This window comes from Nyctibius grandis, chromosome 25 (genome assembly GCF_013368605.1).
Source record: "Nyctibius grandis isolate bNycGra1 chromosome 25, bNycGra1.pri, whole genome shotgun sequence".
In the NCBI taxonomy this organism is placed as follows: Eukaryota; Metazoa; Chordata; class Aves; order Nyctibiiformes; family Nyctibiidae; genus Nyctibius; species Nyctibius grandis.
In genome coordinates, this window is record NC_090682.1 from 623,133 (window position 1) to 649,864 (window position 26,732).

Below are 26,732 nucleotides of genomic sequence, written 5' to 3' on the forward strand. Positions count from 1 at the left end.
CTGTCTGCATGCCTCGTGCACGCTCTCTCTGCACGCTCCATACATTCTCTGTGCATGTTTTCTCCGCGTGCTCCACATATGCTCTCTTGCACGCTCCGTGCACGCTCTCTCTGCACGCTCCGTACATGCTCCCTTACACGCTCCTTGCGTGCTCGCTCTGCATGCTCCATACATGCCCTCTTGCATGCTCCATGCATGCCCTCTCTGCGCACGCTCTCTCTGCACGCTCTACCTACGTGCTCTGTGCGTGTTTTCTCTGTGTGCTCTGCGTATGCTCTCTTGCACGCTCCGTGCACGCTCTCTCTGCACGCTCTGTACATGCTCCCTACACGCTCTGTGCGTGCTCGTTCTCCATGCTCCATACGTGCCCTCTTGCATGCTCCATGCATGCTCTCTCTGCGCACGCTCTATCTGCACGCTCGGTACATGCCCTCTTGCACGCTGTCTGCACGCTCTCTCTGCACGCTCTGTACACGCTCTGTGCATGTTTTCTCTGCGTGCTCCGTGCATGCCCTCTTGCACACTCCCTGTGCGCACCGCATGCGTGCTCCGCATGTGCCCTCTTGCACGCTCCATGACCGTTCTCCCTGCACGCTGCGTGCACGCTCCCTCTGCGTGCTCCACGCGTGCCCTCCCGTGTGCTCCGTACATGCTCTCTCCGCGCACCGCATGCGTGCTCCCTCTGCTTGCTCCGCACGAGCCCTCTTGCGCGCTCTCTCCGCACACTCCTGGCAACTGCGCGTGCTTTCTGCACGCTCATCCCGGCGAGAAAGCCATTAAAGCGATGCCCCAGGAAGGTGGGGGACGGAAGAGGGGAGCTCCGGGTGGGATCAATAGCAAATTAGTGACTTTACGCCCAGCCGAGCGATGCCCGGTGGCGGGAGCGGGGCCATGCCGGTGTCCCCGCTCGCTCGAAGCGCGCACGTGTCCCCCCCAGCTCAGGCGCTGATCTCCACGGCGTTGGCCTCCTCCTGCTCCCGGATGATGTGGACGCCGGCAGTCCGCAGCAGCCGCGGGGCTCCGCGGGAACGCACCGGCGAACCCGGCGGCGACCTGTGCGTCCGCGTTGAGGCGGGCGAGCGAGCCGGCGAGCGATGGTAGCGGCGAGTCGAACGCCCCACCGGGCCCGGCGAGCGCCCGGCTGCCAGCACCGGAGAGCTGGTGTAACCCGGTTCAACCACGCCCCGGGGTTCGGGCGGCGAATCCTCCTCCACCTCCGGCGAGTCCTGCCAAAAGCCAACAGGGGATGAGCGAGCGAAGCGTGCGAGACCCCGGCGTTGCGGCGCTAAGCTGCCGGCGCGCTACCAGCCGCTCACCTTGTCCTTGAGGATGTACAAGGCCACGGGGTTTTTGCGCTCGTGCTCGCTGCTCAGTGGGATGCCCTCGGCTGTGTGGAGGCAAGGTGGTGCTTAGCGCGCCGGCGGGGTTGGAGTTCCCCAACCCAACGGGGTTGGTGTTCCCCAACCCGCCGCGCCGGGACTCACCCTCGTGCTTCAGGCGTTCCTCGTCCTGCTCCATGTATTCGGAGGGCGGTTGCGTCTCTGCTTGCTGCTTGTCCCTGAGGGAGGGATATGGGATGGGGCAGCACCAGCACTGGGGTGTGGGGACTGCCCGTGGTTCAACTGGGAAAGGGCATGGTGATGTGGTGAGAAGAGGGGTGGAGTGGGACAGGATGGGATGGGAAGGATTGGTCAAGGTGGGATGGGATGGGACAAGATGGGATGGGATAGGTCAAGATGGGATGGGACAAGATGGGATGGGATGGGACGGATTGGTCAAGGTGGGATGGGATGGGACAAGATGGGATGGGATGGGACAAGATGGGGTGGGATGCGATGGAATGAGATGGGATGGGGATGGGACCGGATGGGGTGGGTCAAGATGGGATGAAAGGGGATGGGATGGGGTGGGTCGGGATAGGATGGGATGGGTCAGGATGGGATGGGGTGGGACAGGAAAAGATGGGATGGGACAAGATGGGGTGGGATGGGATAGGTCAAGATGGGGCAGGATGGGATGGGACGGGATGGGATGGGTATGGGACAGGATGGGATGGGTCAAGATGGTATGAAAGGGGATGGGATGGGATGGGTCGGAATAGGATGGGATGGGATGGGATGAGATGGGATGGGATGGGATGGGACGGGATGGGATGGGTCAAGATGGGATGGGATGGGATGGGATGGGTCGGGATAGGATGGGATGGGTCAAGATGGGATGGGGTGGGTGGGATGGGGTGGGGTGGGACGGGACAAGGTGGATGAAAGGGCATGGGATGGGATATGATGGGATGGGGTGGGACGGGACAAGATGGGGTGGGGTGGGATGGGATAGGTCAAGATGGGACGGGATGGGGTGGGACAGGATGGGATGGGTCAAGATGGGATGAAAGGGGATGGGATGGGGTGGGTCGGGATAGGATGGGATGGGTCAAGATAGGATGGGATGGGTGGGATGGGATCGGGTGGGATGGGACAAGGTGGGATGAAAGGGGATGGGATGGGTCAGGATAGGATGGGATGGGACAAGATGGGATGGGGTGGGACAGGACAAGATGGGGTGGGACAAGATGGGGTGGGATGGGATAGGTCAAGATGGGACGGGATGGGATGGGATGGGACAAGGTGGGATGAAAGGGGATGGGATGGGATATGATGGGATGGGGTGGGATGGGTCAAGATGGGATGGGATGCGATGGGACTAGGTGGGATGAAAGGGGATGGGATGGGATATGATGGGATGGGGTGGGATGAGGTGGGATGGGATGGGTCAAGATGGGATGGGATGGGACAGAATGGGGCAAGATGGGATGAGGCAAGATGGGACAAGATAAGATGGTATGGTAGGGGATGAGGTGTGATGTGATGGGACAGGACAAGATGGGATGGGGATGAGATGGGACAGGACGGGATAAGACAGGATGGGACAAGACAGGATAGGACAAAAGGAACCCCCTTTGGCTCCCGCGTTATCCCCAGCCGTACTTCTTGGAGGGTTTCCAGCAGGCACAAACTGTCACCAGGGTGACGAGGAGGAAGATGCCGCCTGTGGAGAGGATGATGTAGAGGGAGCTCCGGCCTAGGGGAGAGGAATGAGGGGCAACAACGCCCCAAAATTTTAGCTGGAAGCATCAGCAAAGGATGGCCAGCCCTGGGGGTGCGGAAGGTGGGGATGGGTGGCTTACGATAGACGGTGAGCTTCACGGGGACGCTGCGGCCATGGCTGATGGGGTTCTCCACCAGGCAGCTGTAGACATCATCGTCAGCCATGAGGACGCGGGTGATGGTGAGGATCTTCTGGTCGGGGGAGAGGAGCAGGCGGGAGTCGTTGCTCAGCGGCCGCCCATCCTTCAGCCAGGTGTAGGTGGGCTTGGTGCCGTTCTCGTGCGAACAGTTGAGGGTGAAGAACTCGCTGAGCTCCAGCACCGTCGAGGAGGCCACCAGCACTTGCGGCTTCGAGACGGGGACTGCGGGCAAGCAGGGGAACCAGGGTGATTACATGTCTCAGGGGACAGATGGGCCAAGGGGATGGGAAGGGGGACATCAAAACCCCACTGGGGACATGGCTTGGCTGCATGGAGTGGTTGAACCCCAAAACCCACCTCCCTTTTGGAGAAAGCCCTCCCAAAAACGGTCGGGGAAGACATCCCATGGAGAACCCAACCTCCACTGGATGTCCTTCTTGCGCTTACTGTCCACGGTGAGGTTGATGGTCTTCTCGCCGGTGAAGGTGTCGTCGGTGATGGACACCTCCACCTCGTAAGCGCCTTCATCGGCCAACTGCAAGGGGCTGATGAGCAACGAGCCGTTCTCCAGCACCCTGATGCGGTCCCGGTAATCGGGCCGTAGGTTACCAATGATCTCGGTGCCGATGGACTGGACGACGGTGACGGGCTTGTCACGCTTCAGTTGCCACTTGACCACCGGCTTGTCGGCGCTGGCGCTGGCGTAACGCACTGACAGCAGTGCCGCTTTGCCCGCCGTGCCGCGCACCAGCGGCGTGGGGCTGGTGATGTTCACTCCCGCCAGCAGACCTTGGGGTGGGGAGGGACAGTGGGGCGTCGAGGCTGGGCAGGCTGCCTGCTCCTCTGAGCCCTCCCCAAAAAATGGAGAATCCCCTCCTGGAGTTGTGCTGAGCACCCCCAAAGTGCTGCAGCGGCGCCGGGATGCCCAACCACTGTGCAACAACACGTGCATCATTCCCAAAAATGCACGTATCACCCAAAAAATGTATTAATCATCCTCGAAAATGCATCCAGCACCCCAAAAATGCATGGGTCATGCTCAAAAATGCACATATCACTCCAAAAATGCATCCATCATCCTCAAAAATGCATTCATCACCCCAAAAATGCATGTATCATCCTCAAAAATGCACGTATCACCCCAAAAATTCATGCATCATCCTAAAAAATGAACTCATCACCCCAAAAATGCATTCATCATCCCCAAAAATGCATGCATCACCCTAAAAAATCGTGCATAATCCTAAAAAATGCACGTATCACCCCAAAAATGGATGCATCATCCCCAAAAATGCATGGATCACCCCAAAAATGCACTCATCATTCTCAAAAATGGACCCATCACCCCAAAAATGCATTCATCACCCTAAAAATTCATGCACAATCCTAAAAAATGCATGTAACACCCCAAAAAAACATGTATCACCCTAAAAATTGCAAAGAGGCATTTTTGCCCGTGCCCAGGGCTCCCACCCGCGACCCCCCACCCCGACGCCGTCACGCGACGGCGAACAAACCCCACATTGAAACAAAAATTACGGGGGGGAAGAGTGGGAAAAGCAGCTGGGGACGGCGACGAGGGAGCGAGAAAAGCTCGAACAAGTCCCCAAAGTCACGGGACCTCTTGGTATGCAGCGGCCGTCCTCGCTGGCAGCGCTGCAAACATGCCCCGACCCGCAAAATTTAGGGGATCCCCCTAAAAAAATGCCATCGTGAGGCGGCGATGCGGTTTTAATTCATCCCCACAGCCCCAAATGGCCGCTTTTGAACCGTTTCTTCCGTTTTTTAACCCAATTATTGTTTTTTTTTCCTCCACTCCAAGTAATAAATTTGAGAGTTAATTAATAAATCAGGTAAAATCCCAATTTTCCTACAATATCCTTTAGGGGATGGAGATCTCTCACCCTTCCTGGCTGGCTTTTGCTGAAAAAAAACACTGAAAATCCGAATTTTCCCATTATTTTGTGGGACAAATCCGTATTTCTTTGGAAAAAAAAAAGCACTGCAGCATTTTGGGGGGGTCCTGGCTGCTTTTTTGGGGTACAAATTGGCTTTGCTTTACATCCTTGGCTCATCTGGGGAGAAATGGGGCCTCCCCGGGATGGGTTTTGGGTCAAAACTTAGATAAAACGGTGCAAAATTGTCGCAGGTGATTTTTCAGCGTTGTTGGATCCGGGTTGGGGAGATTTGGGGTTTGTTGAACCCCAAAATGTGAAGATTTAGGGAAAAAATGATGGAGGCAAGTGGGGTTGAAGGAGGATGGGGCGAAGGGGAGCAGAGGTAGAAATGGGGTGAAAAAATGGGATTTTTGGGGAAAGCTGAAGGATGGGGAAGAAAAAAGCTTTGGGGATGTTGAAAAATCCCAAAAAAGGGGTTTTGGGAGAAGATGAAATATGGGGGAGAAGCTCAGAGGGGGCTGGTGGTGGATCCACCCCCCCAGCACGACCCGCTTGGCTCCACAAAAGTGTTTTTTCCCATTTTTATCCCTATCTTTTCCCCTTTTTTTCCCCTATCCCAAGCGCAGCGGCTGCAGCAACGCCCCTAAACCCGCTTTTATTGGGTCCCACCACCCTCCTCCCCCACAACCCCACGTCCTCCACCCCAATACCCCCCAAAAATGGGGAAAAAAACAGCAAAACAGGGAAAAACAAGCAGGGAAAACCACCCCCTACCTGCGTGCAGAGCCAGGAGCCAGGTGACGGGCACCAAGCGAGGGGCAACGAGGTGACCCCGCGAGGCCACCGCCGCACCCCACATTTCGGGTCAATTCGCCCCCCAAGAAATCCCTTTCTCGCTTCCCCAAGCCCGGGCACGTCCCTCGCCGCTCTCGCCTTGGCCTTCCGCCCGGCTCCCTTATTTTTGTGTTGTTTTTCCCCTTTTTTTTTCATCCCTTTCTCAATAGAACCCTGTGTCCTCGCCGCTCTTGCCTCGCCGTGACATTGCTTTGGGGTGGGGGGGGGAAAAACATCCACATTTGCAATTTTTCCCCTCTCACCCCATTATCCCCCCCCCTTATTTCCATATTTTCCCCATTCTGGGGCGTATTTTTCCTCATTTCCATATTTTTCCCCATTCTCATGCTGGAGGTTGGGGGCATCACCCCATCGCCATCCCCCCATGGGGTTAGAACTCTGAACACCCCATTAAATTGGGGTTTTTTAATTTTTTGGGGGGGGGTATTTTGCAAAACTCCCCCCAAAATTTCTCTCCCCCCTCCTTTTTTTTTGTTCTTTTCCCAGACCTTAAAACGAAGCCGCGGGCACATCCAGGCTTCGTTCCAGCTCCGGTGCCAATTAGCGCCGGTTCCTCGGGCGCCGTTGAATAGGGCAGCGGGGATACGGGGCACGATGCCCGGAATCGCTTCCCACCCCCGCTTTGAGACCTGCCAAACTCGTCACCCCAGTGAGTCACCGTCCCCCACCCCAAGGACGCTCTGCGGCCCCAAAAAGGGGTCAAGGCCTCCAAGTATCCCTGTCCCAGTGGGATAGAGAGGATTTGGGGGGGGATTTGGGGGGGATGTTATGGGGGGATGTTATAGGGAGGTGTTTTGGGGGGGGATTTTTTGGGAAGACATTATGGGATGCCATAAGGAGGTATTTGGGGGGTGCTCTAGGGAGATGCTTTGAGGGATGTTTGGGGGGCATTGGGGGGTACTATGGGGGGAGATGTTTTGGGGTGATGTTATAGGGAGATGCTGTGGGGGGGCTTTTGGGGGCAGGATGTTATGGGGGGATGTTATAGGGAGGTGTTTTGTGGGGCATTTTTTGGGAAGACACTATGGGGAGATGCTATTTGGGGGGTGCTCTAGGGAGATGTTTTGAGGGACGTTTTGGGGAGCATTGCGGGGTACTATGGGGGGGGGATGCTTTGGGGTGACACTATAGGGAGATGCTATGGGGGAGGTTTTTGGGGGCAGGATGTTATGGGGGGATGTTATAGGGAGGTGTTTTGAGGGGCATTTTTTGGGAGGACACTGCGGGGAGGTGCTATTTGGGGGGTGCTCTAGGGAGATGTTTTGAGGGGTGTTTGGGGGGGCATTAAAAGGGGGGTACTATGGGGGAGATGTTTTGGGGTGATGCTATAAGGAGATGCTCTGGGGGAGGCTTTTGGGGGGGATGTTATAGGGAGGTGTTTTGGGAAGACACTATGGGGAGAGGTTATTTGGGGGGTGCTCTAGGGAGATGCTTTGAGGGACGTTTTGGGGAGCATTGGGGGGTACTATGGGGGGGGATGCTTTGGGGTGACACTATAGGGAGATGCTATGGGGGAGGTTTTTGGGGGCAGGATGTTATGGGGGGATGTTATAGGGAGGTGTTTTGGGGGGCAGTTTTTGGGAGGACACTGTGGGGAGGTACTATTTGGGGGGTGCTCTAGGGAGATGTTTTGAGGGGTGTTTTGGGGGCCATTAAAAGGGGGGTACTATGGGGGGGAGATGCTTTGGGGTGATGTTATAGGGAGATGCTGTGGGGGAGGCTTTTGGGGGGGATGTTATAGGGAGGTGTTTTGGGAAGACACTATGGGGAGATGTTATTTGGGGGGTGTTCTAGGGAGATGCTTTGAGGGACGTTTTGGGGAGCATTGGGGGGTACTATGGGGGGGGATGCTTTGGGGTGACACTATAGGGAGATGCTATGGGGGAGGTTTTTGGGGGCAGGATGTTATGGGGGGATGTTATAGGGAGGTGTTTTGTGGGGCATTTTTTGGGAGGACACTATGGGGAGATGCTATTTGGGGGGTGCTCTAGGGAGATGCTTTGTGGGGTGTTTGGGGGGGCATTAAAAGGGGGGTACTATGGGGGAGATGTTTTGGGGTGATGCTATAAGGAGATGCTATGGGGGGCTTTTGGGGGGGGACGCTGTGGGGAGATGCTGTAAGAAGATACTTTGGGGGGGTTCAGGGACGCTGTGGGGATATTTTGGGGGGGATTTCGGGGGGACGCTCTGCGGGGTGTCTCAGGGATGCTGAGGGGAGTGTTTCGGGGGTGCTTGGGGGGACACAGAGCAGTTACCGCCCGCCCCTCCCCTCACTCGCCGGCGGCGGGACGCGAACCCGGAACACCGATATACTGCGGGCGGGGGCGGGGCTAGAGCGAGGCAGGGGCGGGGACGGGGGCGGGGACGGGGGGGCGGGGCAGTGGGCGGGGCCGGGCGGGCGGAAGTGGCGCCGGGATTCAAAGCGGCCGTTGAGGCGGAAATGGCGGTTGGTGGGGGCTGGGGGGGGAGCCGGGGGGTGTCCAGGGGTCAGGGGAGGGGTGTGTGAGGGATGGGGGTGCCCTTGGGCTGAGGGGAGGGGGGGGGCAGGGTTTGGGGTGCCCAGGGGGTGAGGGGTGGGAGGTGCAGGGGTTAGGGGTGCTGGGGTTGGGGGTGCCTATGGGGTGAGAGGAGGGGGTTGCTGGGGTTGGGGGTGCCCATGGGATGAGAGGAGGGGGTGCAGAGTTTGGGGTGCCCAGGGGGTGAGGGTGGGAGGTGCAGGGGTTAGGGGTGCTCAGGGGGTGAGGGGGATGCAGGGGCTGGGGAGGTGCCCGTGGGGTGAGGGGAGGGGGGTGCTGGGATTGGGGATGCCCAAGGGGTGCAGGCAGGGGGGGTGCAGGGTTTGGGGGTGCCCATGGGGTGAGGGGAGGGGGGTGCAGGGGCTGGGGGATGCCCATGGGGTGAGGGGAGGGGGTGCAGGGATTGGGGGTGCCGAGGGTGTGAGGGGAAGGTGGCCTGGGGCTGGGGAGTTATGGGGATATGAGGGTGCAGGGGGTACTATGGGATGCCCAAGGGGTGAGGAGATTGGGGGGGGGGGGTATGGGGTAAGGGAGGGAGTGCCTGGGGTCATGGGGGTGCCTGGGGGGGTACGGAGAGATGAGGGTCCAGGGGGGTAATGGGGTGCTCAGGGGGTGGGTAGGGATGGGGAGATGGGGTGGGGGGGGTACAGAGGGGTGTCAGCCATGAGGGTTTGGGGGTCCCCAGTCAGTGGGGGGGGGTGTGGGGTGCCCTGGGGTTGGATAATGGGGGGGGTGCACCGTGGCTGAGGGGAGGTGGGCACGGGGAGGGGGGCCTGGAGCAGGGTGGGGGGCTGTGGGTGCAGGTCGGGGTGCACGCTCACCTCCTCTACCCCTTCCCCAGGCCTGACCCCGCCGGGATGCTGCCGCCCCCCAAGGAGCGACCCCGGGGGGCCGAGGGGCAGCCGGTGGGGCGTCAGGCGAGACCCCCGCAGCAGAGCTGGCGGGTGCTGGCCGAGAGGAACCTGAGCGTGGCCCCTGTGGGCGTCTGGGTGGAGAGTGGCCCCAAGGAGAGCCTGGCCTTCGTGAGTGCTGCCGCGGGGGGCCCGGCCACCCACCGGGGGCTTGTTGGGGACATCTCTGACCCCCCCCAGGTTGTGCCAATAAACCCCGTGGGGGCCATCAGAGCTGCAAATGAGCTTTATCTCCGTGTGAAGGCAGCAGGGAGCACTGCTCCTCCAAAGAATAATTAATTTTGAGGAGTTTTTGGGTGGGGTTAGAAGCCACCGCGGTGCCCACGTAGCCTGGCATGAGCCCTGAGTGGATTCCTCTCAACTCAGCTGATTTTTTTTTAGAGAAACCCATCGCTTTTAAACATCGCTCAGGCGGGGAAGGCAGCCAGTGCTCTAACCAGCCGCTGTTGATTACTTAATTATCTCTTAATTACCTCTGCGCTCTTAATTTTAGCTGGCCCTGTAGATTTGCAACGTGTTCCTAGAAGCGTGGCTAAAACTCAGCAGGTTTGTGCCCCCTGATGTGAAGTTTTTGTCTCATTCTTCCCAGCTTCTCCTTGATTTATTTTGAATTTGGCATTTAAGGTGCCCCTGCCTGTATCGATGCTGCTCTTTCCTTCCCTGTTCATCCATAAAGGATGTGGGTGAGCTGAGAAAATTTAAAAAAATAAAAAAAATAGAAATAAATTGAATGTTTTGGGGTCTGGAGCCGATCTCCACCATACCCCGTTTAGAAACACTTAAGACAATCTATGGATGCTTCTCTCCGGGATTTCTGCTCTGAGGGTTATTATAAGAGGACTAAAAGTGCATTAAATATAAGATGATGAGTTCAGTCCCATGTAATTAATGTCGAAACCTTCCAGAAGCTCCTGCCCTTCTGAAATGATTGATTTCCAGATTGTAATTTAAATCCTGAAAGGTTGAGATAATATATGCAAATGAAGCAGCACCATATTCCACCGAACTTCCAGCTCGGCCCCTGTGAAACTTCTGGGGGAGCGAAACTCTTCCTGACTGCTTCGGGGGGGGTCTGGGTGCTCCCAGTCCTCTGGCACAGGAGCTTTTGGGTGCTGATGATGCTGCACGGGGTGATCGGAGCTTATTTAATATACTTTAATATAGAGCATATTAAAAAATAGAAATGCCTCCTGCATCTCTGTCCCTTCGCTGATTTTTTTCTGGCTGTAGGGCGCACGGGGGTTTGCTTTAACCCGCGTAGAATTGCTTGGCGTGACTTTGAGTGAGAACCTTAAAAAAACCACTCAGTCTCACAGAATCCCAGAATCAATGAGGTTGGAAGAGCCCTCTGGGATCATCGAGTCCAACCGTTGCCCTGACACCACCATGGCAACTAGACCATGGCACTAAGTGCCATGTCCAGGCTTTTCTTAAACCCCTCCAGAGATGGTGACTCCACCACTTCCCTGGGCAGCCCCTTCCAAAGGCTAATGACCCTTTCTGAGAAGAAATGCTTCCTAATGTCCAACCAAATGTCCAACAGTCTCCAGGTTGGTATTGATGCACAGGCACGACCAGGGATATTGGTGCTCTCACAGTGATGTACCTGTGGAGAGAGGACAGAACCTTACCTCGGGAGAGAACATATTCTTTAATGCTTCCCTAGGATCTTGGGATTCACTCCTATTTCTGTCACCAATAGGGTTTACCATAAATGATTTCAAAAGGACTAACCTTTGCTTTAGTTTTAGGATTCCAGAGGATTTAGGAGTCCAGAGGAGGGTGACCAAGCTGGTGAAGGGTCTGGAGGGTCTGACCTATGAGGAACGGCTGAGGGAGCTGGGGGTGTTTAGCCTGGAGAAGAGGAGGCTCAGAGGTGACCTTAGTGCAGTCTACAACTACCTGAAGGGAGGTTGTAGCGCAGTGGGAGTCGGCCTCTTCTCCCAGGCAACTATTGATAGGACAAGAGGACACAGCCTCAAGCTTGGCCAGGGGAGGTTCAGGTTGGACATTAGGAAGCATTTCTTCTCAGCAAGGGTCATTAGCCATTGGCAGGGGCTGCCCAGGGAGGTGGTGGAGTCACCGCCTCTGGAGGTGTTTAAGAAAAGACTGGACGTGGTTGGACTTGATGATCTGCTCTCACATTGAATCCACTCTCTCCTCTTGCAGGCTTCAGCCTTTCAGGTGGAGGAGGAGCTGAAGGAGCAGCAAAGGGAGAAGGCAGCCAACCTGCGGCGTTTCCAGGGAGAGGTGAAGCAGCGGGTGAACTGGCAGGTCAGGATGCGAAGGAAGCAGCAGCTGCAGAAGTCTTACGAAGCAGTAAGCACCTCTCTTGCCTCTCCAGGAGAAGCTCCTCTAAACCCAGCGTAAATCAGGGGACAAAAAACCAAACCACTACACCTCAAGTCACAGAATCACGCTGTCTCCATGTTCCCATTTCCCCTCCCGTGGGTTTCTTTTAGATTGTCCTGTGAATATATTCAATCCTTTCTACTTTTAAACAACTAAGGATGACCTTAAAGGTCATCCAGTTCCAACTCCACTGTGACGGGCAGGGAGACCTTCCACCAGACCAGGTTGCTCCAAGCCCCATCCAACCTGGCCTTGAACACTGCCAGGGAGGGGGCAGCCACAGCTTCTCTGGGCAACCTGGGCCAGGGTCTCGGCACCCTCACAGCAAAGAATTTCTTCCTCAGATCTCATCTCAATCTCCCCTCTTTCAGTTTAAAACCATTCGCCCTCGTCCTGTCACTCCATGCCCTTGTAAAAAGCCCCTCTCCCACTTTCCTGTAGCCCCTTCAGGTGCTGGAAGGTGCTAGAAGGTCTCCCCGGAGCCTTCTCTTCTCCAGGCTGAACAGCCCCAGCTCTCTCAGCCTGTCTCCAGAGCAGAGGGGCTCCAGCCCTCTGAGCATCTCCGTGGCCTCCTCTGGACTCGCTCCAACAGCTCTGTGTCCTTCTGATGTTGGGGGCCCCAGAGCTGGACGCAGCACTGCAGGGGGGTCTCCCGAGAGCGGAGCAGAGGGGCAGAATCCCCTCCCTCGCCCTGCTGGCCACGCTGCTGGGGATGCAGCCCAGGACATGGTTGGCTTTCTGGGCTGCGAACGCACGTGGCCGGCTCATGGTGAACTTCTTGTCACCCATCACCCCCAAGTCCTTCTCCTCAGGGCTGCTCTCAACCCATTCTCCGCCCAGCCTGTGTTTGTGCTTGGTTTTGCCCTGACCCATGTGTAGGACATTGCACTTGGTCTTGTTGAACTTCACTGGGTTCACATGGGCCCAGCTCTCCAGCCTGTCAAGGTCCCTCTGGCTGGCGAGGAATCCATGGATACCTTCAGCCCCTGAGATCCCCTCAGCCTGGAGAGCAAAAACATCCAGCCCAAGAAATGCCACCAAATTGAGACGGCAGTTCTGGCGCAGCCCGGGTGACCCCCTGCTAGACGGTTAGAGATTTGGCAACGTGGCTTTGCATCCCGACAGGCGGAGAGGGAGAGCTGCATGGCCGTGCGGTACTCGGCGCTGCGCTTGCCCCCCAGGAAGAACACGTGCCTGTTTCATAGCCACCCCGCGCCCGCCATCCACAGTCCCGGCGCTCGTGCCATCCTGACGCAATGGCAAGGGATGCCAAGCGAGCCGTTCCAGCAGCAAGCCGCCCAGGTGAGCCCTTCCCCTCCTGCATTTTTCATCCCTGCTTCGTCACGCTGCAATAAGGTCACCTCTGAGCCTCCTCTTCTCCAAGCTAAACACCCCCAGCTCCCTCAGCCGTTCCTCCTAGGTCAGACCCTCCAGAATTGTTGTTCTCCTCCGTAGCACTCATGAGGGCATCAAAACACATCATAGATGTTGTCTTGGAGGATGCTGGGGTTGCCTTTGCCCCAGTGAAATTTTACGGTGAAATTTTCCCTCCACACGCAGGGACTTGAGGCTCAGAGGTGACCTTAGTGCAGTCTACAACTACCTGAAGGGAGGTTGTAGCGCAGTGGGAGTCGGCCTCTTCTCCCAGGCAACCAGCGATAGGACAAGAGGACACAGCCTCAAGCTTGGCCAGGGGAGGTTCAGGTTGAACATTAGGAAGCATTTCTTCTCAGCAAGGGTCATTAGCCATTGGCAGGGGCTGCCCAGGGAGGTGGTGGAGTCACCGTCTCTGGAGGTGTTTAAGAAAAGCCTGGACATGGCACTTAGTGCCATGGCCTAGTTGCCATGGTGGTGTCAGGGCAATGGTTGGACTCGATGATCCCAGAGGGCTCTTCCAGCCTGGTTGATTCTGTGAGTCTGTGACTTGGGGCTGTGCAGGCATGTCATGTCGGAGAGGTGGCACTAGATGGTGCCACCTCATTGCAGCTTGTCTCCTGCAGACCAGGAGCTCAAAATCATGGAAGACCTGCTTTTAGGGACTGTTTTAAGCTCTTTTTTTTTTCAATAGTGATGCTTATGCTATTTTATAAAGCACGTGTGATCACCCAGGAGCTGGAGTTATCCCAAGTTGAAGCACCCTTGGCGTGGAGAATCACTTTGGGGTGGAGAATCACTTCTAGCTGGACACTGGGCAGGACAATTGGGGGGATCTGGGACTTGTGGCATCACAGCAAAATGTTTTGGGAGCAGATGAGCTGTAACCAAGCCCTTTACCGTGCCTGAATCGGGATTTCAGTGCATGGAGGCAGCTCTGAAGGACATTTTGGGTTGCAGGTTAGATGTATTTGTGAAGCTAATTGTGCATTGAGTCGCGTTCCCTTGATTAAAGCACCGTGGTTGGAGAAGGAGATGTCTTCTGTGCAGCAAAACTTCTTGGTGGAGCATGGAAAGCAGCTGGTGACCACTTGTTTTGTCTCATCTTCCCCTCTCAACGGCAGCTTAGCAAAACCGTGAAGCAAGTTCGGCGCAGGTTGGCATCCCGCAAGACCATCCCCCCAGGAACGGGTCCCCCCGAACTTCCCGGCGGCATTTGGAGACGAGAGGTGAGCAAGGGGTGCCTGGGGTAGGGTGAGAGGAATGAACTGGTGAAGGTCTGGCTCTAATGAGCAACTCCAAAGCGTAGTTCAGGGAATTTCTCCAGCAGAAGTGAAACAAATGGGACTTAATGACCCACCTGATGATTTGCCCATAGATTTTGGTGGCCCAAGGGCACTGTCCCCTGGACTCTGGTTGTTCTTGCTGCCTTTCTCTGAAGGCAACAGGAGAAAGTGGGTGAAAACCTCTCTGTTTGCAGAGAGAGAAACTAGGCAACAAGAATTCAAAACTATTTTTTTAAAGGCTGAGATTGTGATCTGGGAGGAATGTGGTGATCAACCCTCCCCTTAGGTGCCTTTCTTTCTTCAACAAACCTCAACAACTCTTTTGCCTTTGCATCAAGCCCTTGTTTCATGTGGGTGGCAAAGATCTGGAGGGTTTCCCTCACCCAGGGGTGGCTTCTGGCAGAGAATTGTTGGCACACATCTGCTTTCCTCGAAGCAGAACCGTGTAAGGAGGTCACTTCCAGAGCGCTTCACCTTTTGTTCTGTTGAATTTTCATCCTGCTTTGGTCACTCCAGTTGTCAAAAGCAGCTTTTTCTTGCAGCTATTCTGCTTTCTGTGCCAAGACCTTTTCTTAAACTGACTTTGTCCATCCTGGAGAACATCAGCAATAACCCAGCCTGGTATTTTTTTATCTTCTCGCCTCCTCCGGAGTCAGTTTCCTGCCCGTCTTGCAATTCTTCATTCCCATCTCTTTCTCAAGTCCGTCAAAGGTGAAGTAGATCTGGTTGTTACCTAAAAAATACCTTTTATATAAGGGCTGGTCTTGGTTTTCCTCCTCTGGGCACACTGTTGGATTTCTACTCAAGAAAGCCAGCTTTGGGAACAAGAGTTACAGAAAGAGTTTTAATTATGGGCTTGAAAACCTCGTTAGCTATTTCAGACCCTAAACGTACCTTCTGTGAGTCCTCCATGGGTTCAGACTGCTCTGCAAGACGGAGTGATTCATCCCTTGGCTATTAGCAGCTCTAAAGCTTCGCATGAATAATACAGACTCTGCCCCTGCAAGCCAGAGGGTTACAGGTGATAGCAGGCGGGTGCGTGGGAGGGAGTCCCAGTTCCCAGTGAGAACCAAGACTGGGAGGGATCCCTGGGCTGTCCTCCCACCTGAACCTTACTGCAGCTCCACTTAATCTCTGCTCTTGTCAAACCTCTGGTGAGGAGGATTGAACAGCTTCCCTAGGCAATTAATTCCAGGAGGAATTTATTGATTTATGGCAATACTTTGTTTTATTGCTCCAAGATAGGAGAGGGGAAAAAAAATAAAAGCTCTAATATTAATCAGACACTTTCTCCCTGTGTAAAGGTTTGCCGTGTTCACAGCTAGGCAGGACAGCAGCTTATTCCCTTCTCTTGAGATGCAAAAAGCTGCCCTGGACGTAGACTTCACCACCCTGGTGATTGCTGCCAGAGGGCACTGCCTTGCCCTTTGCTTTTGTCCTTATTGGATTTCTTTGTGCTGTTGATTCCAGCTGATTTCGTTGCTTTGAACTCGAGTGAATTTTAGCCTGTTCTCAAATACTTCTGTGACTCCACGTGGCTTGGTGGGGTGGGGAAATGTAATCAAGATGCTTCTTTCTTCCATCAGCCAGGCCAATAATGACATTAGCAAGCAGAGCCCACCCAGTTCTCACTCTGGTTTTGTGCAGTGAGCTCCTGAGACCATCAGGATAAGGTTTTTAATCAGGATTACACCTCTCATGTAATAGTTCCATCCAACAGGAATTGCTTTACAGGGTCAAAAACGAAGCAAAACTCTGCCTCAGGCCTCTTTCTCCTCTTGTAGGAGGAATTCAAACCAGCTAGACGGGACTTGCTCTTGACAGATTTCTGCTGGTTGCTGCTGAGCTTGTTTTCTAGGCAGTTTGCAAGGTGATTTCCTCTTGTTTTTTTCCACAAGCCAGGCAGTTAAACTCTTGATTTTCCTTTTCCCCTCCTTTCTTTAAAGACAGATGCTTTGCTGATGGTCTGGACCTCCACAGATTTCCAGGAGGGGAACTGTTAGCAGCTTGTCTGCCACTCCTGGCACTAACCCAGGGCAGGTCCTACCTGCTTAAAAACCTCAGCTCCTGGGAATAATCTGGTTCGGTTTTTTACTTCCCAATAAGAATCCAAGATTTTTCTTGCTGCTGCTATTATCTCAGAGGAAGCTTTTGGCTGAACATCGATGCCCAGAAGCATAAACCACTCTTGTTCTTGGTGTCCTCTGATAGCTGTCCTTGAGTAGCGAGTCCTTTAGTCTCTCTGACTAAAGCCTGACTTGTTACCTTGATCTCTCTTGTTTTACTTAGAGCTTTGACCTTTCTGGCCCTTGTTTTGTGGTTTCTTTTTTTTTTTGTCCCCATGTGCTTGTGTTGTCTCCTGCGTGATTCACTAATCTGACCCGTGCTCCACTTCCTCCGGGCTCACGTGGATCACAGGCGCGAGAAGAGCTTGGGATTTAGCCAAGGTTGCCTCGTGTGGTGCTTCTTGTCTTTCCGTTCCAGCCAGGTGGTTTCTATTTGCTTGGTTTAAAGGAACTGTTGCTTCTCCTTCAGTCCTTTTTTCTGCAGTTTTCTATTTTATTTCTTCTCTCTAAAGAATCATAGAATCATTTTGGTTGGAAAGGACCTTTTAAGATCGAGTCCAACCATTAACCCAACACTACCAACTCCACTCCCTGCGATCAATAATCCATATTCCCAAAGTCGTTGCTCTTCCTCTCTCCCAGAGATTTCTTTGCAGCTTAAAAACATTCCAGGAGTTTCTTCCCTGCTTTCCCAAGCCGATACCTAGGTGATAATTGCGTGGAAATGACCTCTCCTGAGGTTCAGATCATCCTGTTCACCAAGTCTTTGCCTTTAGGGTTTGGCAGACTGCTCTAGGTCCCCAGCATGACAGCACCCAAATTCTTTACCCCAACTGATGATTCACCAAAGTTGGTGTTTTGGTTTTCCCACCCGCCCCCCCAGTTTCATTTCCTTCTACCTTCAGGGCTTCAGAGCAATAACTGTTCGTCTCTATTCCCTTGTCCTCACCGAAGCAGCTCTTCTGTGTTGTGTTTCTCTCCTGACAGGGTTGAACTGTGTGAGGTTCAACAAGGCCAAGTGTCGGGTCCTGCCCTTGGGGCACAACCCCACATACCGCTATGGGCTGGGGAAGAGGGGCTGGAAAGTGCCTGGTGGGAAAGGACCTGGGGGTGTTGGTCGATGGTGGCTGAATGTGAGCCAGCAGCGTGCCCAGGTGGCCAAGAAGGCCACCAGCATCCTGGCTTGTATCAGCACTAGTGTGGCCAGCAGAACTAGGGCAGAGATCGTCCCCCTGTACTCGGCACTGGTGAGGCCGCGCCTCGAATCCTGGGTGCAGTTTTGGGCCCCTCACTACAAGCAAGACCTTGAGGTGCTGGAGCGAGTCCAGAGAAGGGCAACGGAGCTGGTGAAGGGTCTGGAGCACAAGTGTGATGGGGAGCGGCTGAGGGACCTGGGGGTGTTTAGTCTGGAGAAAAGGAGGCTGAGGGGAGACCTTCTCGCTCTCTACAACTGCCTGAAAGGAGGGTGTAGCGAGGTGGGGTCGGTCTCTTCTCCCAGGTAACAAGTGATAGGACAAGAGGAAACGGCCTCAAGTTGTGCCAGGGGAGGTTTAGATTGGAGATCAGGGACAATTTCTTCCCTGAAAGGGTTGTCAAGCACTGGCACAGGCTGCCCAGGGCAGTGGTGGAGTCCCCATCCCTGGGGGGATTTAAAAGCCGTGTAGATGTGGTGCTGAGGGACATGGTTAGTGGTGGCCTTGGCAGTGCTGGGTTAACAGTTGGACTCGATGATCTTAAAGGTCCTTTCCAACCCAAAGGATTCTGTGATGGGGTAATCCCTACACCTAGCAAAGAATTTCACACTCAGACTAACTCCAGGCTGTCCTCCATCCTTCCTGTATTGCACGAGAGCCATCCCAAGGGATCCCTGGTGTGACCTGTTCTTCTGTTGATCCACCCTCTCCCTCTGTCAGCAATCTGTGCTGAAGGGACAGCAAAGCCGGGGAAAAACCCCCAAATCCTGGCTTCGTGCTTGCTTCTGGCATTTGGATTTTTATCATTTGTAGGAAACAATCTGCTGCATCTCCAAATATTGTGAGTTGCCAGCGGGGAGCCTGCCCACTTGCCATCTGAAGGAGCACGCTCCGTACTCGAGCGTCACTCCAGAGATGTCCTTGCGCTTGCGAAACGGCGCCTGGAGAGCTCTTTGCCTCTGCCTTTCCTTCGCCCCACGTCTGTCCCTCTGGTTCTGTGGTTGGTGAGAACGTAGTCACCAGTTACGCTGCGAAATTGGGATTTGCTGGCTCTCGTGCCCCGAGGTGACGCTTGAACACGGTGCCAGATCTCAACCGACTCCACAGAACGAGCGCCCTCGGGTTAAGGAGGTTCCATTTGCTCTCAGCGTTTGAATTCCATATTTACACCCTTTTCCTCCAGAAACCAGAGTCTTGCAAGACAACCCTGGTCCCCGCAGAAGATGAGAGTGAAGAACTGCTTCTGGTGGGACATCATGATCTTCCAGCTGAGCTGCAAGATCAGGGGACAGCCCCGCGTGAGGCCGAGCGAGACGACGACTTCTACATCAAAATCCAATTTGCCAAAGTAAGACACGGACGGGGCTGGGCCAGTTGGTCTTAAGAGGTTTGAAATGTTGGGTTTAAATTGAAGTTGCTGTTGTAGTAGAGCAGTTGCTCCCTCAGGCCTTGTTAACTCTTGAGCCTACTGTCATCCAAACGGGCTCGAGAGCAGCGTCATTGATGGCTTGTGGTTTCCCTGCTTTCATCTTACAGCTGGGGCTTCTCAAAGGGGTTTTCTTTGTGCCTGCCTCGTGATGGTGGTTGAAATCTGAACCTTGAGCGTGGGCAATCGCATCGGACGCTTAACCCAGCTCCAAACACCTCCCCTAGAGGCAGCGGGGAATCTGCGCGTGATTTCCTCGTTTGGTTTCAGGCAGCCTTTTCCTTAAGCATCCGAGGTGTGGAAATGTTTCACCCTGATTACCTGGAGTAGTTAACAAATATTTTATGGCCGTAACAACGTGTCCCCGTGGCTGTAACAGCGTGTACCCAACCTCAGGTGGTGATGAGTCCCAGCCAGGAGCAGAAATACTGACCTGACACATATGGAGCGGAGGGAAGGTTCACGCTGAGCTCTTGGGAGACGTTGTGCTGTCGAATTCCCCTGATGTTTTTGTTATTTTTATTATTGTTATTATTGCTATTTTTCTTGCACTTCAAGTTCAGAATGAAAGTTTGGGGTGCGAATCCAGCCTTAAAACTAAACCAAAAACCTCCTCCAAGGGTATTTGTAGAAGTGTTTTGACCAAGCTTTGGTCCTCAGGCTCCTGCATGGAGATGTCGCACGTGTCTCTCCTCTCTATAGCCAACCTATATCCCCCCCAAAAGGTGGGTTATCCCCCCCAAAAGGTGGGTTATCCCCCAAAATAGGTGGGTTATCCCCCCCAAAAGGTGGGTTATCCCCCAAAATAGGTGGGTTATCCCCCAAAATAGGTGGGTTATTCCCCAAAATAGGTGAGTTATCCCCCAAAATAGGTGAGTTATCCCCCAAAAAGGGTGGGTTACCAGCAAGAAAAGGTGGGTCACCTCAAAAAAGGTGGGTTATCCCCAAGAAAAGGTGGGTTATCCCCAAGAAAAGGTGGGTTACCTCAAAAAAAAGGTGGGTCACCCCCCAAAAAAGGTGGGTTACCCCCTTGAGAACTGTAGGGATCATGCCTAGAGGACTCACCTCCAGCAAGGAGTATTTTACTGAGGGAAGATGAGAAACTCGACCAGGAAGTTGCTCTCTGATATTATTTTCCAGCAGTGCGATGGATCGGTGAAGGACTCGAGCTTACCCGTGTCTCCCCAGAGGCTCCACACCAATTACCAAGCTCCTCTCCTACTCTGGGCTGGTGTAGACCAAGAGGAAACCAAGAAACAGGTTTGTTTGATGGAGCCAAATCATTGTTTCATCTCTGTTTTGGGACTGAAAGGTAATTAAGCGTAGGGGATGCTGCCAGCTGAGCTAAGACGCCTCAAGAGCAGTTTTAATAGATGAAATATCTGCTAGATTTATAAGTTTATTGGTGTTGATGGTGTCTCAAACCTTGGCCAAACCTACTGGGTTCTTTCTTTCAAGGGCTGTTGTGATTGTTAAGCGTAACTGTTACGTTCTCCTCCTGCAAAATCGGGATGCTGAAGGGTGGCTTCTCGACGGTGTTGACAGCAGATGGGGCTTGTCAGCCTCAAGCTTCGCCAGGGGAGGTTCAGGTTGGACATTAGGAAGCATTTCTTCTCAGCAAGGGTCATTAGCCATTGGAAGGGGCTGCCCGGGGAGGTGGTGGAGTCACCATCTCTGGAGGGGTTTAAGAAAAGCCTGGCCATGGCACTTAGTGCCCTGGTCTAGTTGCCATGGTGGTGTCAGGGCAATGGTTGGACTCGATGATCCCAGAGGGCTCTTCCAACCTGATTGACTCTGTGATTCCCTCGGCGCTTCCCTCTGCCCCTTGCTTTATATCTCTTTGGCTCCGATCCACCCTGAGATAACTGGTTTTGCGGCACTTTCTTCCTTGTGGGTTTTTTCCACCCGTGTCGGCAATCTCTCTCCTGCTCTTTTATCTCCAGCTGTGCCGGGGCCCTCTCCGCTGGGCGTGATGGACAAACTCAGCCTGAAACTCTTGGCATTGATGAGGAAAAAATCCACTCCTTAAATTTTCTGGCACAGTAGAGCTCAAACTAGAATCACAGAGTCACAGACTGGTTTGGGTTGGAAGGGACCTTAAAGCCCATCCAGTTCCAACCCCCTGCCACGGGCAGGGACATCTTCCACCAGACCAGGTTGCTCCAAGCCCCATCCAACCTGGCCTTGAATACTGCCAGGGAGGGGGCAGCCACAGCTTCTCTGGGCAACCTGGGCCAGGGTCTCACCACCCTCACAGCAAAGAATTTCTTCCTAATATCTCATCTAAAACTACCCGTGTACCAATTGATTCCCATGCGGGTGGGGAGGGCTTTTAGGGTGAGCTTTAGCCAGGAGCTTTCCTTACCCTTGCCGCGTCGGTGGAGTTTAAGCCAAAGCCCAGACACTAAACCACTTCATGTGCTTTATATCTGTGTGGGGGAGTTGTTCCCTGCCTGGGCTCTTGGATTTATCTCAGCGATGACTGTGCCACCTCTGTGATTCTCCTGCGTGCAGTGGGTCCAGCTCGGTGTTGTTCTCAGTTCTGGGCCGTGTGTACTAGGAGATGTTTGAGGAACCCCTGAGGAAGGAGTGAGGTTTCTATCCTGCTAGATTTGAGCTCCAGAAATCAAGCTGAGTGCTGATATCACTCGCTATCGCTCCCAACCCATCCTTCTGGTGAAACCCATCCTTTGACCAAGCTGGTGAAGGGTCTGGAGGGTCTGACCTACGAGGAACGGCTGAGGGAGCTGGGGGTGTTTAGCCTGGAGAAGAGGAGGCTCAGAGGTGACCTTAGTGCAGTCTACAACTACCTGAGGGAGGTTGTAGCACAGTGGGAGTCGGCCTCTTCTCCCAGGCAACTAGTGACAGGACAAGAGGACACAGCCTCAAGCTTCACCAGGGGAGGTTCAGGTTGGACATTAGGGAGCATTTCTTCTCAGCAAGGGTCATTAGACATTGGAAGGGGCTGCCCAGGGAGGTGGTGGAGTCACCATCTCTGGAGGGGTTTAAGAAAAGCCTGGACATGGCACTTAGTGCCATGGTCTAGTTGCCATGGTGGTGTCAGGGCAATGGTTGGACTCGATGATCCCAGAGGGCTCTTCCAACCTCATTGAGTCTGTGATTCTCAAAGGTCCCTCTTCTTCCCCGCAGCGCCAGAACGAATACCTGAGGTACAGGCGCCTCTTCATGAGTCTGGAGCGCGAGCGAGTGAAGGAACAGCGGAAGCAGAAAGAGAGGCAGAAGAGAATCACTGAGTGAGTCTGTGGGGATGAGAGACTGGCTTCTCGGTGTCACCTCTGGGAAAGGCTGGAAAGGTCTCGGGTGCTTGTCTGGTGTGAAGCAGGCGCCGGGATTTTGGAAACCAAAAAGATCAAGGAGGATGTTGAAGCTCTGCAATACAAACACCAAGCTGTAAAGCCTGACTTAGCTCCTTGGTTTATTCTAATGCCCAATCTGTTGACGCTGGGGTGGGATTCATTCAACCAACACCCCCCCAAAAGAGACCCTTGGGCCACATCGAGGTGCTCAGCGCTTCTCTATCTCCTTTCTGAGGCCCCGTGCAGCTTGGGTAGGAGTTTGGGAGCCCGAAACATCAGGCTGGGAGAGTTGCAGCTCACCAAACCCTGCCTCTGATCCCAAGATCCTCGTACTACGGTCCATGGGTAGAGACTTTGGGGTGAGGTCACGTCGTTGTTGTTAAACTACTCTTATCTCTGGGGTTTTTAATATCAGACCCTTCACCTTCACGGCTATAAACGTATATAGTGTAATAAAAAGATTTCTCAGCGTTTGTTCCGGACTTGAAAACTCAGTATCTGTGTAAAAGTATCGGTGGTTGTTTTGGTGCTTTAGTCATCTTCTGCCTTTGAAGGAGCTCGTTAAGGAGGAACTGTACCAAAATAGAAAAGAAACTCTAGATTTGGGGGTTTTTTTTTTAGCTCTGAAAATAAAACGATGGAGCTCTGACCATGTGGGGCTCTGGGAGCAGGGTGGGAACCCGAGGGCAGGATTTTCACTGTCCCTTTTGGGCGAGAAATTGCCAGGCTAAAGGGATTCTTCCTCCAACCACATCCCTGCTGTTTCAGGAACTTAGGAGACCTTTTTCCTGCCCTGCAAGCGCTGGCGAGACACCAGGGACTTCCTACTTTGTGTGATAATCTTATTATGTAATATTTTTATTTCCCCCGGTTGCACGGGTGCCGCTCGGAGCTGCTTCTGTAATTAACTCAGTGTAGAGCTTGAAGTTGGCCTTGGCCTTAGTTTCTATAGCAGAAGATTTATGGCGGGGGGGGGTAGTTAAAGCTCAATCACCACTTCATTTAAAAAACATTTGGGAGTTGGTAACTCAGTATGACTTCAGCATTTTCCTTCTTGACCCCCCCCCAAATGGAGTAAGATCCGAAATGTCTCCTTCAATTAAGTTTTCTCCCCCATCTTCAACCCAGCCTTGATTTTTTTTTTTCATTTTTTTTTAATTTATTTAATGCCTTTTGGCAGTGATCAGCCTAGAACGTGTTCTTGCCTTTGGTCCTCGGCGGTGGGAATCGAGTGGCAGATGCTTCAAAGTCATTGCTCTTCGTCAGGGGAATGTGCTTGGTGGTCGGTGAGATTTAGGCAACCCAGGTCCCACCGCAAGGGCTGAAGCGTTGTGTAGGTGCAAGGGAGATTGAGGAAATAGAGGAAGATTTGGTTAAAAAATGCTTTTTAAAGCTTATTTTGGAGTAGATTGGAGTTTCTCTGCTGTACCCGGCACTCTTCTACAGCCCTGTTACGCTCCCTGTCCTGGAAGCTGCAAGGACAGCTCATGGTAGGATCCAAGCTGCCCCCATCATCAGGAGAAATCTGAGGTGGGGAAGCTGAGCTGTTGGTCCTTTCTGGTGGAGCCCAAGCACCACTTTTGGGTTTTAGAAGGTCAAAAGAGCATCTTTTTTTAGAGGAACTTCAGGTACTTCCTAAGAGGAAGGGAAGGCGCTGGAAGGAGAAGGCCACGATGGCGAGAAAACCAGCAGGCAGGAGGAGGTCAAGGGCAGGAGCAACATCTAGATCCCCTTGCCTTGAGCTTACAACCAAGCGCTGGCGGGGGATGGAGGTTGGGATGGGGAAGCTCCTTCTCGAAGCGTGTGTGTTTGCCCACAGGATTAAAAGCAAGAAGGAAAACCAGCGCAGGGTGGAAGAGCAGAGGATGAAGGAGATGGTTGACAGGCAAGAACCTTCCCCAGGAGAGGGAACCTGCGAAACCCTGGCCCAGCTTAAACTGGAGGAGAGGAGAGTGAAGAAGGTTAAGGAGAAACAGCAGCGAAAGGAGTACGTGAGGTACGTGATTCTCCTCACGCGGAGCTGGGTCTTCCTGGCAAAGGTGAATTATTTTCTCCCTTGCAGGTACGTCGAAGCTTTAAGAGCCGAGATGAAGGAGAAGATCAAACTATCAAACATCGACTTGCCCCCGTTGTGCTCTTGCGGGTCCGATTTCTGGGATTCCCACCCGGATACTTGTGCCAACAACTGCGTCTTCTACAAAAACCACCAAGGTAGGAGCTCCTGCTTCGGGAAAAGGAGGCGCCTACACCTGATTATCCGGGAAGAAATCGAACCTGGCTCGATGTTTCCATGGTCCTGGGCTGCTGTGTAGAGATGTTCCTACAAATATACTCCAGAGAGGGCATGGCACTGCTCGTTTCTCTCTTCTTCTGGCCCTTCAGAGTGGGAGTCGGCCTCTTCTCCCAGGCAACTAGCGATAGGACAAGAGGACACAGCCTCAAGCTTGGCCAGGGGAGGTTCAGGTTGGACATTAGGAAGCATTTCTTCTCAGCAAGGGTCATTAGACATTGGCAGGGGCTGCCCAGGGAGGTGGTGGAGTCACCATCTCTGGAGGGGTTTAAGAAAAGCCTGGCCATGGCACTTAGTGCCCTGGTCTAGTTGCCATGGTGGTGTCAGGGCAAGGGTTGGACTCGATGATCCCAGAGGGCTCTTCCAACCTCATTGATTCTGTGATTCAGGGTGCTTTAGTGGCCTCCTCGGTGAAGCCCCAACCTCTGTGTAATGCTTAGGGAGAGAACTGTAAGGAAAACAAGCTCGTTACGGGCGCAGAAAACCTCTTCTGCTGGTGGGATGCACGAAGGTGGCAGAAATTGTCTTCGTTAGGTGATGGAGAGGACTCAGAGCTTGAGGAGAAAGCTGGCTGAGCAACTGGGAGTCATATTCTAGGGGGAGGGGGAAGAAAAAAATAGAGAAATTGGGGCTTTCTAAAAATATTTGTCTTTGGCTTATGGCATCATAGTTAGGAGCATGCAACAAGCCTGTGGAAAACTTCAGGCACGTGGATTTATCTTAAAATAAGTTCTTCCTTCTCTGCGTTATGGTAAAAGGCTGAAGCTGCTCCCAGTTTTGGACCGTAAGTGAACCTCTAATGTCTTCTGCATCCCTCCCTGCTCAGCCTACAGCCACGCTCTGCAGTCCCTCATCTCCTCCTGCACCCCCGCGGACGGAAGCCCCTCGGTGAAGCCGGTGCTCCGGGACTTGGCCGCTCTCTACGCTCGCTCGGGGCAGCGGCAGCCGTGACGAGGGCAGCCCCGTGTCGTCGGGGGCGAAGGAGCCGATTGTTTGTAGGCAAATGCTTGAACTGGAGCGTTCGGCTGCGGAATAAACTGTTTTCAAAGGTTGGTTGTGTCCTTGGGAGTGTGAAATGAGGAGAAAGGCGGCACGTGGGGTCAATAGCTCGTGGGGTTAGAAACCGAGAGGGTTTCTACCCTCTTCCTTTCCCATTTCCCTATGGCTCCTGCTCCAGAGCCAGGTATTTATTGCTCCTTCCCTTCCTCGGAGAACCTCTCCTCCAGTAACATCCAGCTCCAACAACCTCTGGAAAGCTTTTTTTTTCCTAGGAAAAATAAAAATCTATATTTAATCTCCACCTGAGTGCGATTCTTCGCTGTGCTGTTGCACGTAGTTGTTACCCAGATGTTACCACAGCGATTAATTAATCCCCAAATTAATCTCTACCGGGGGGAAAAATGACACCGCTGAGGGTAACGGAGGTTGCACCATAACCCACCTCTCCAATATTAACCGGGGCAGGAAGGACGGGCGGCCGAGCGTGCCCGATGATTTCTTTGCCCCGTTACCATCCCAGCCACAAACCCACGACCTCGGGGCCAGAGGTAGCCCGGAGGCACCGAGCCAAGGGATGCTCCTTCGTTCCCCCTTGGAGAATCATTCACCGATTTCTTTGTGGCACCCGGTGCTATTTATTAACCGCCCTTTTGCGTCAGGGGAAGACGCCGCTGAGCTAATAAGGGGTGTCGGGGTGGATTTGGAAAGGGCAGGATCCGGCCAGGGGGGTTTTTACGTGCGCTGGGATGGGGGAAGCAAAGAGCTTGCAGCTGTAAATGTGTTTTTTTATAACTGATTTTAGGGCAGGGCTTCGTGCCAGGGCAGCTGAGGACAAGCGGTTCCTTGCTCCATGCCATGGGGAACCCTGTTTCCAAAGAGGGGGGGGTCCCTAAAGGGCTGTGGGGTGGGTTTGGGGCTTAATTTAAAGGAGTGATGGTTAAATAAAGGCTTTGCTGTTCCTCGATCTCGTGATCTGCCCGTGTAAATGGGGTCCTCTGGTAGCAG

General features: G+C 53.7%; 2 protein-coding genes across 2 annotated transcripts; one reads left to right on the top strand and one right to left on the bottom strand.

The window, feature by feature from the left end:
- Nucleotides 1–938: 938 nt before the first annotated feature.
- On the bottom strand, nucleotides 939–6,001 carry HEPACAM (hepatic and glial cell adhesion molecule). The gene is made up of 7 exons (XM_068418409.1): nucleotides 5,917–6,001; nucleotides 3,692–4,033; nucleotides 3,185–3,466; nucleotides 2,982–3,078; nucleotides 1,485–1,561; nucleotides 1,317–1,387; nucleotides 939–1,226 (listed from the first exon to the last, which is right to left on the bottom strand). The coding sequence occupies exons 1-7, from the start codon at nucleotides 5,999–6,001 to the stop codon at nucleotides 939–941; spliced, it is 1,242 nt and encodes a 413-aa protein (XP_068274510.1).
- A 2,382-nt stretch (nucleotides 6,002–8,383) lies between these two features.
- Nucleotides 8,384–25,779, top strand: CCDC15 (coiled-coil domain containing 15). Its single transcript, XM_068418344.1, has 11 exons — nucleotides 8,384–8,443; nucleotides 9,355–9,535; nucleotides 11,594–11,743; nucleotides 12,902–13,078; nucleotides 14,275–14,379; nucleotides 18,879–19,043; nucleotides 20,262–20,381; nucleotides 22,272–22,375; nucleotides 24,258–24,434; nucleotides 24,501–24,649; nucleotides 25,555–25,779. Exons 2-11 carry the CDS (start codon nucleotides 9,371–9,373, stop codon nucleotides 25,677–25,679), a joined length of 1,437 nt encoding a protein of 478 aa, XP_068274445.1. The 5' UTR covers nucleotides 8,384–8,443; nucleotides 9,355–9,370; the 3' UTR covers nucleotides 25,680–25,779.
- Nucleotides 25,780–26,732: the final 953 nt, after the last annotated feature.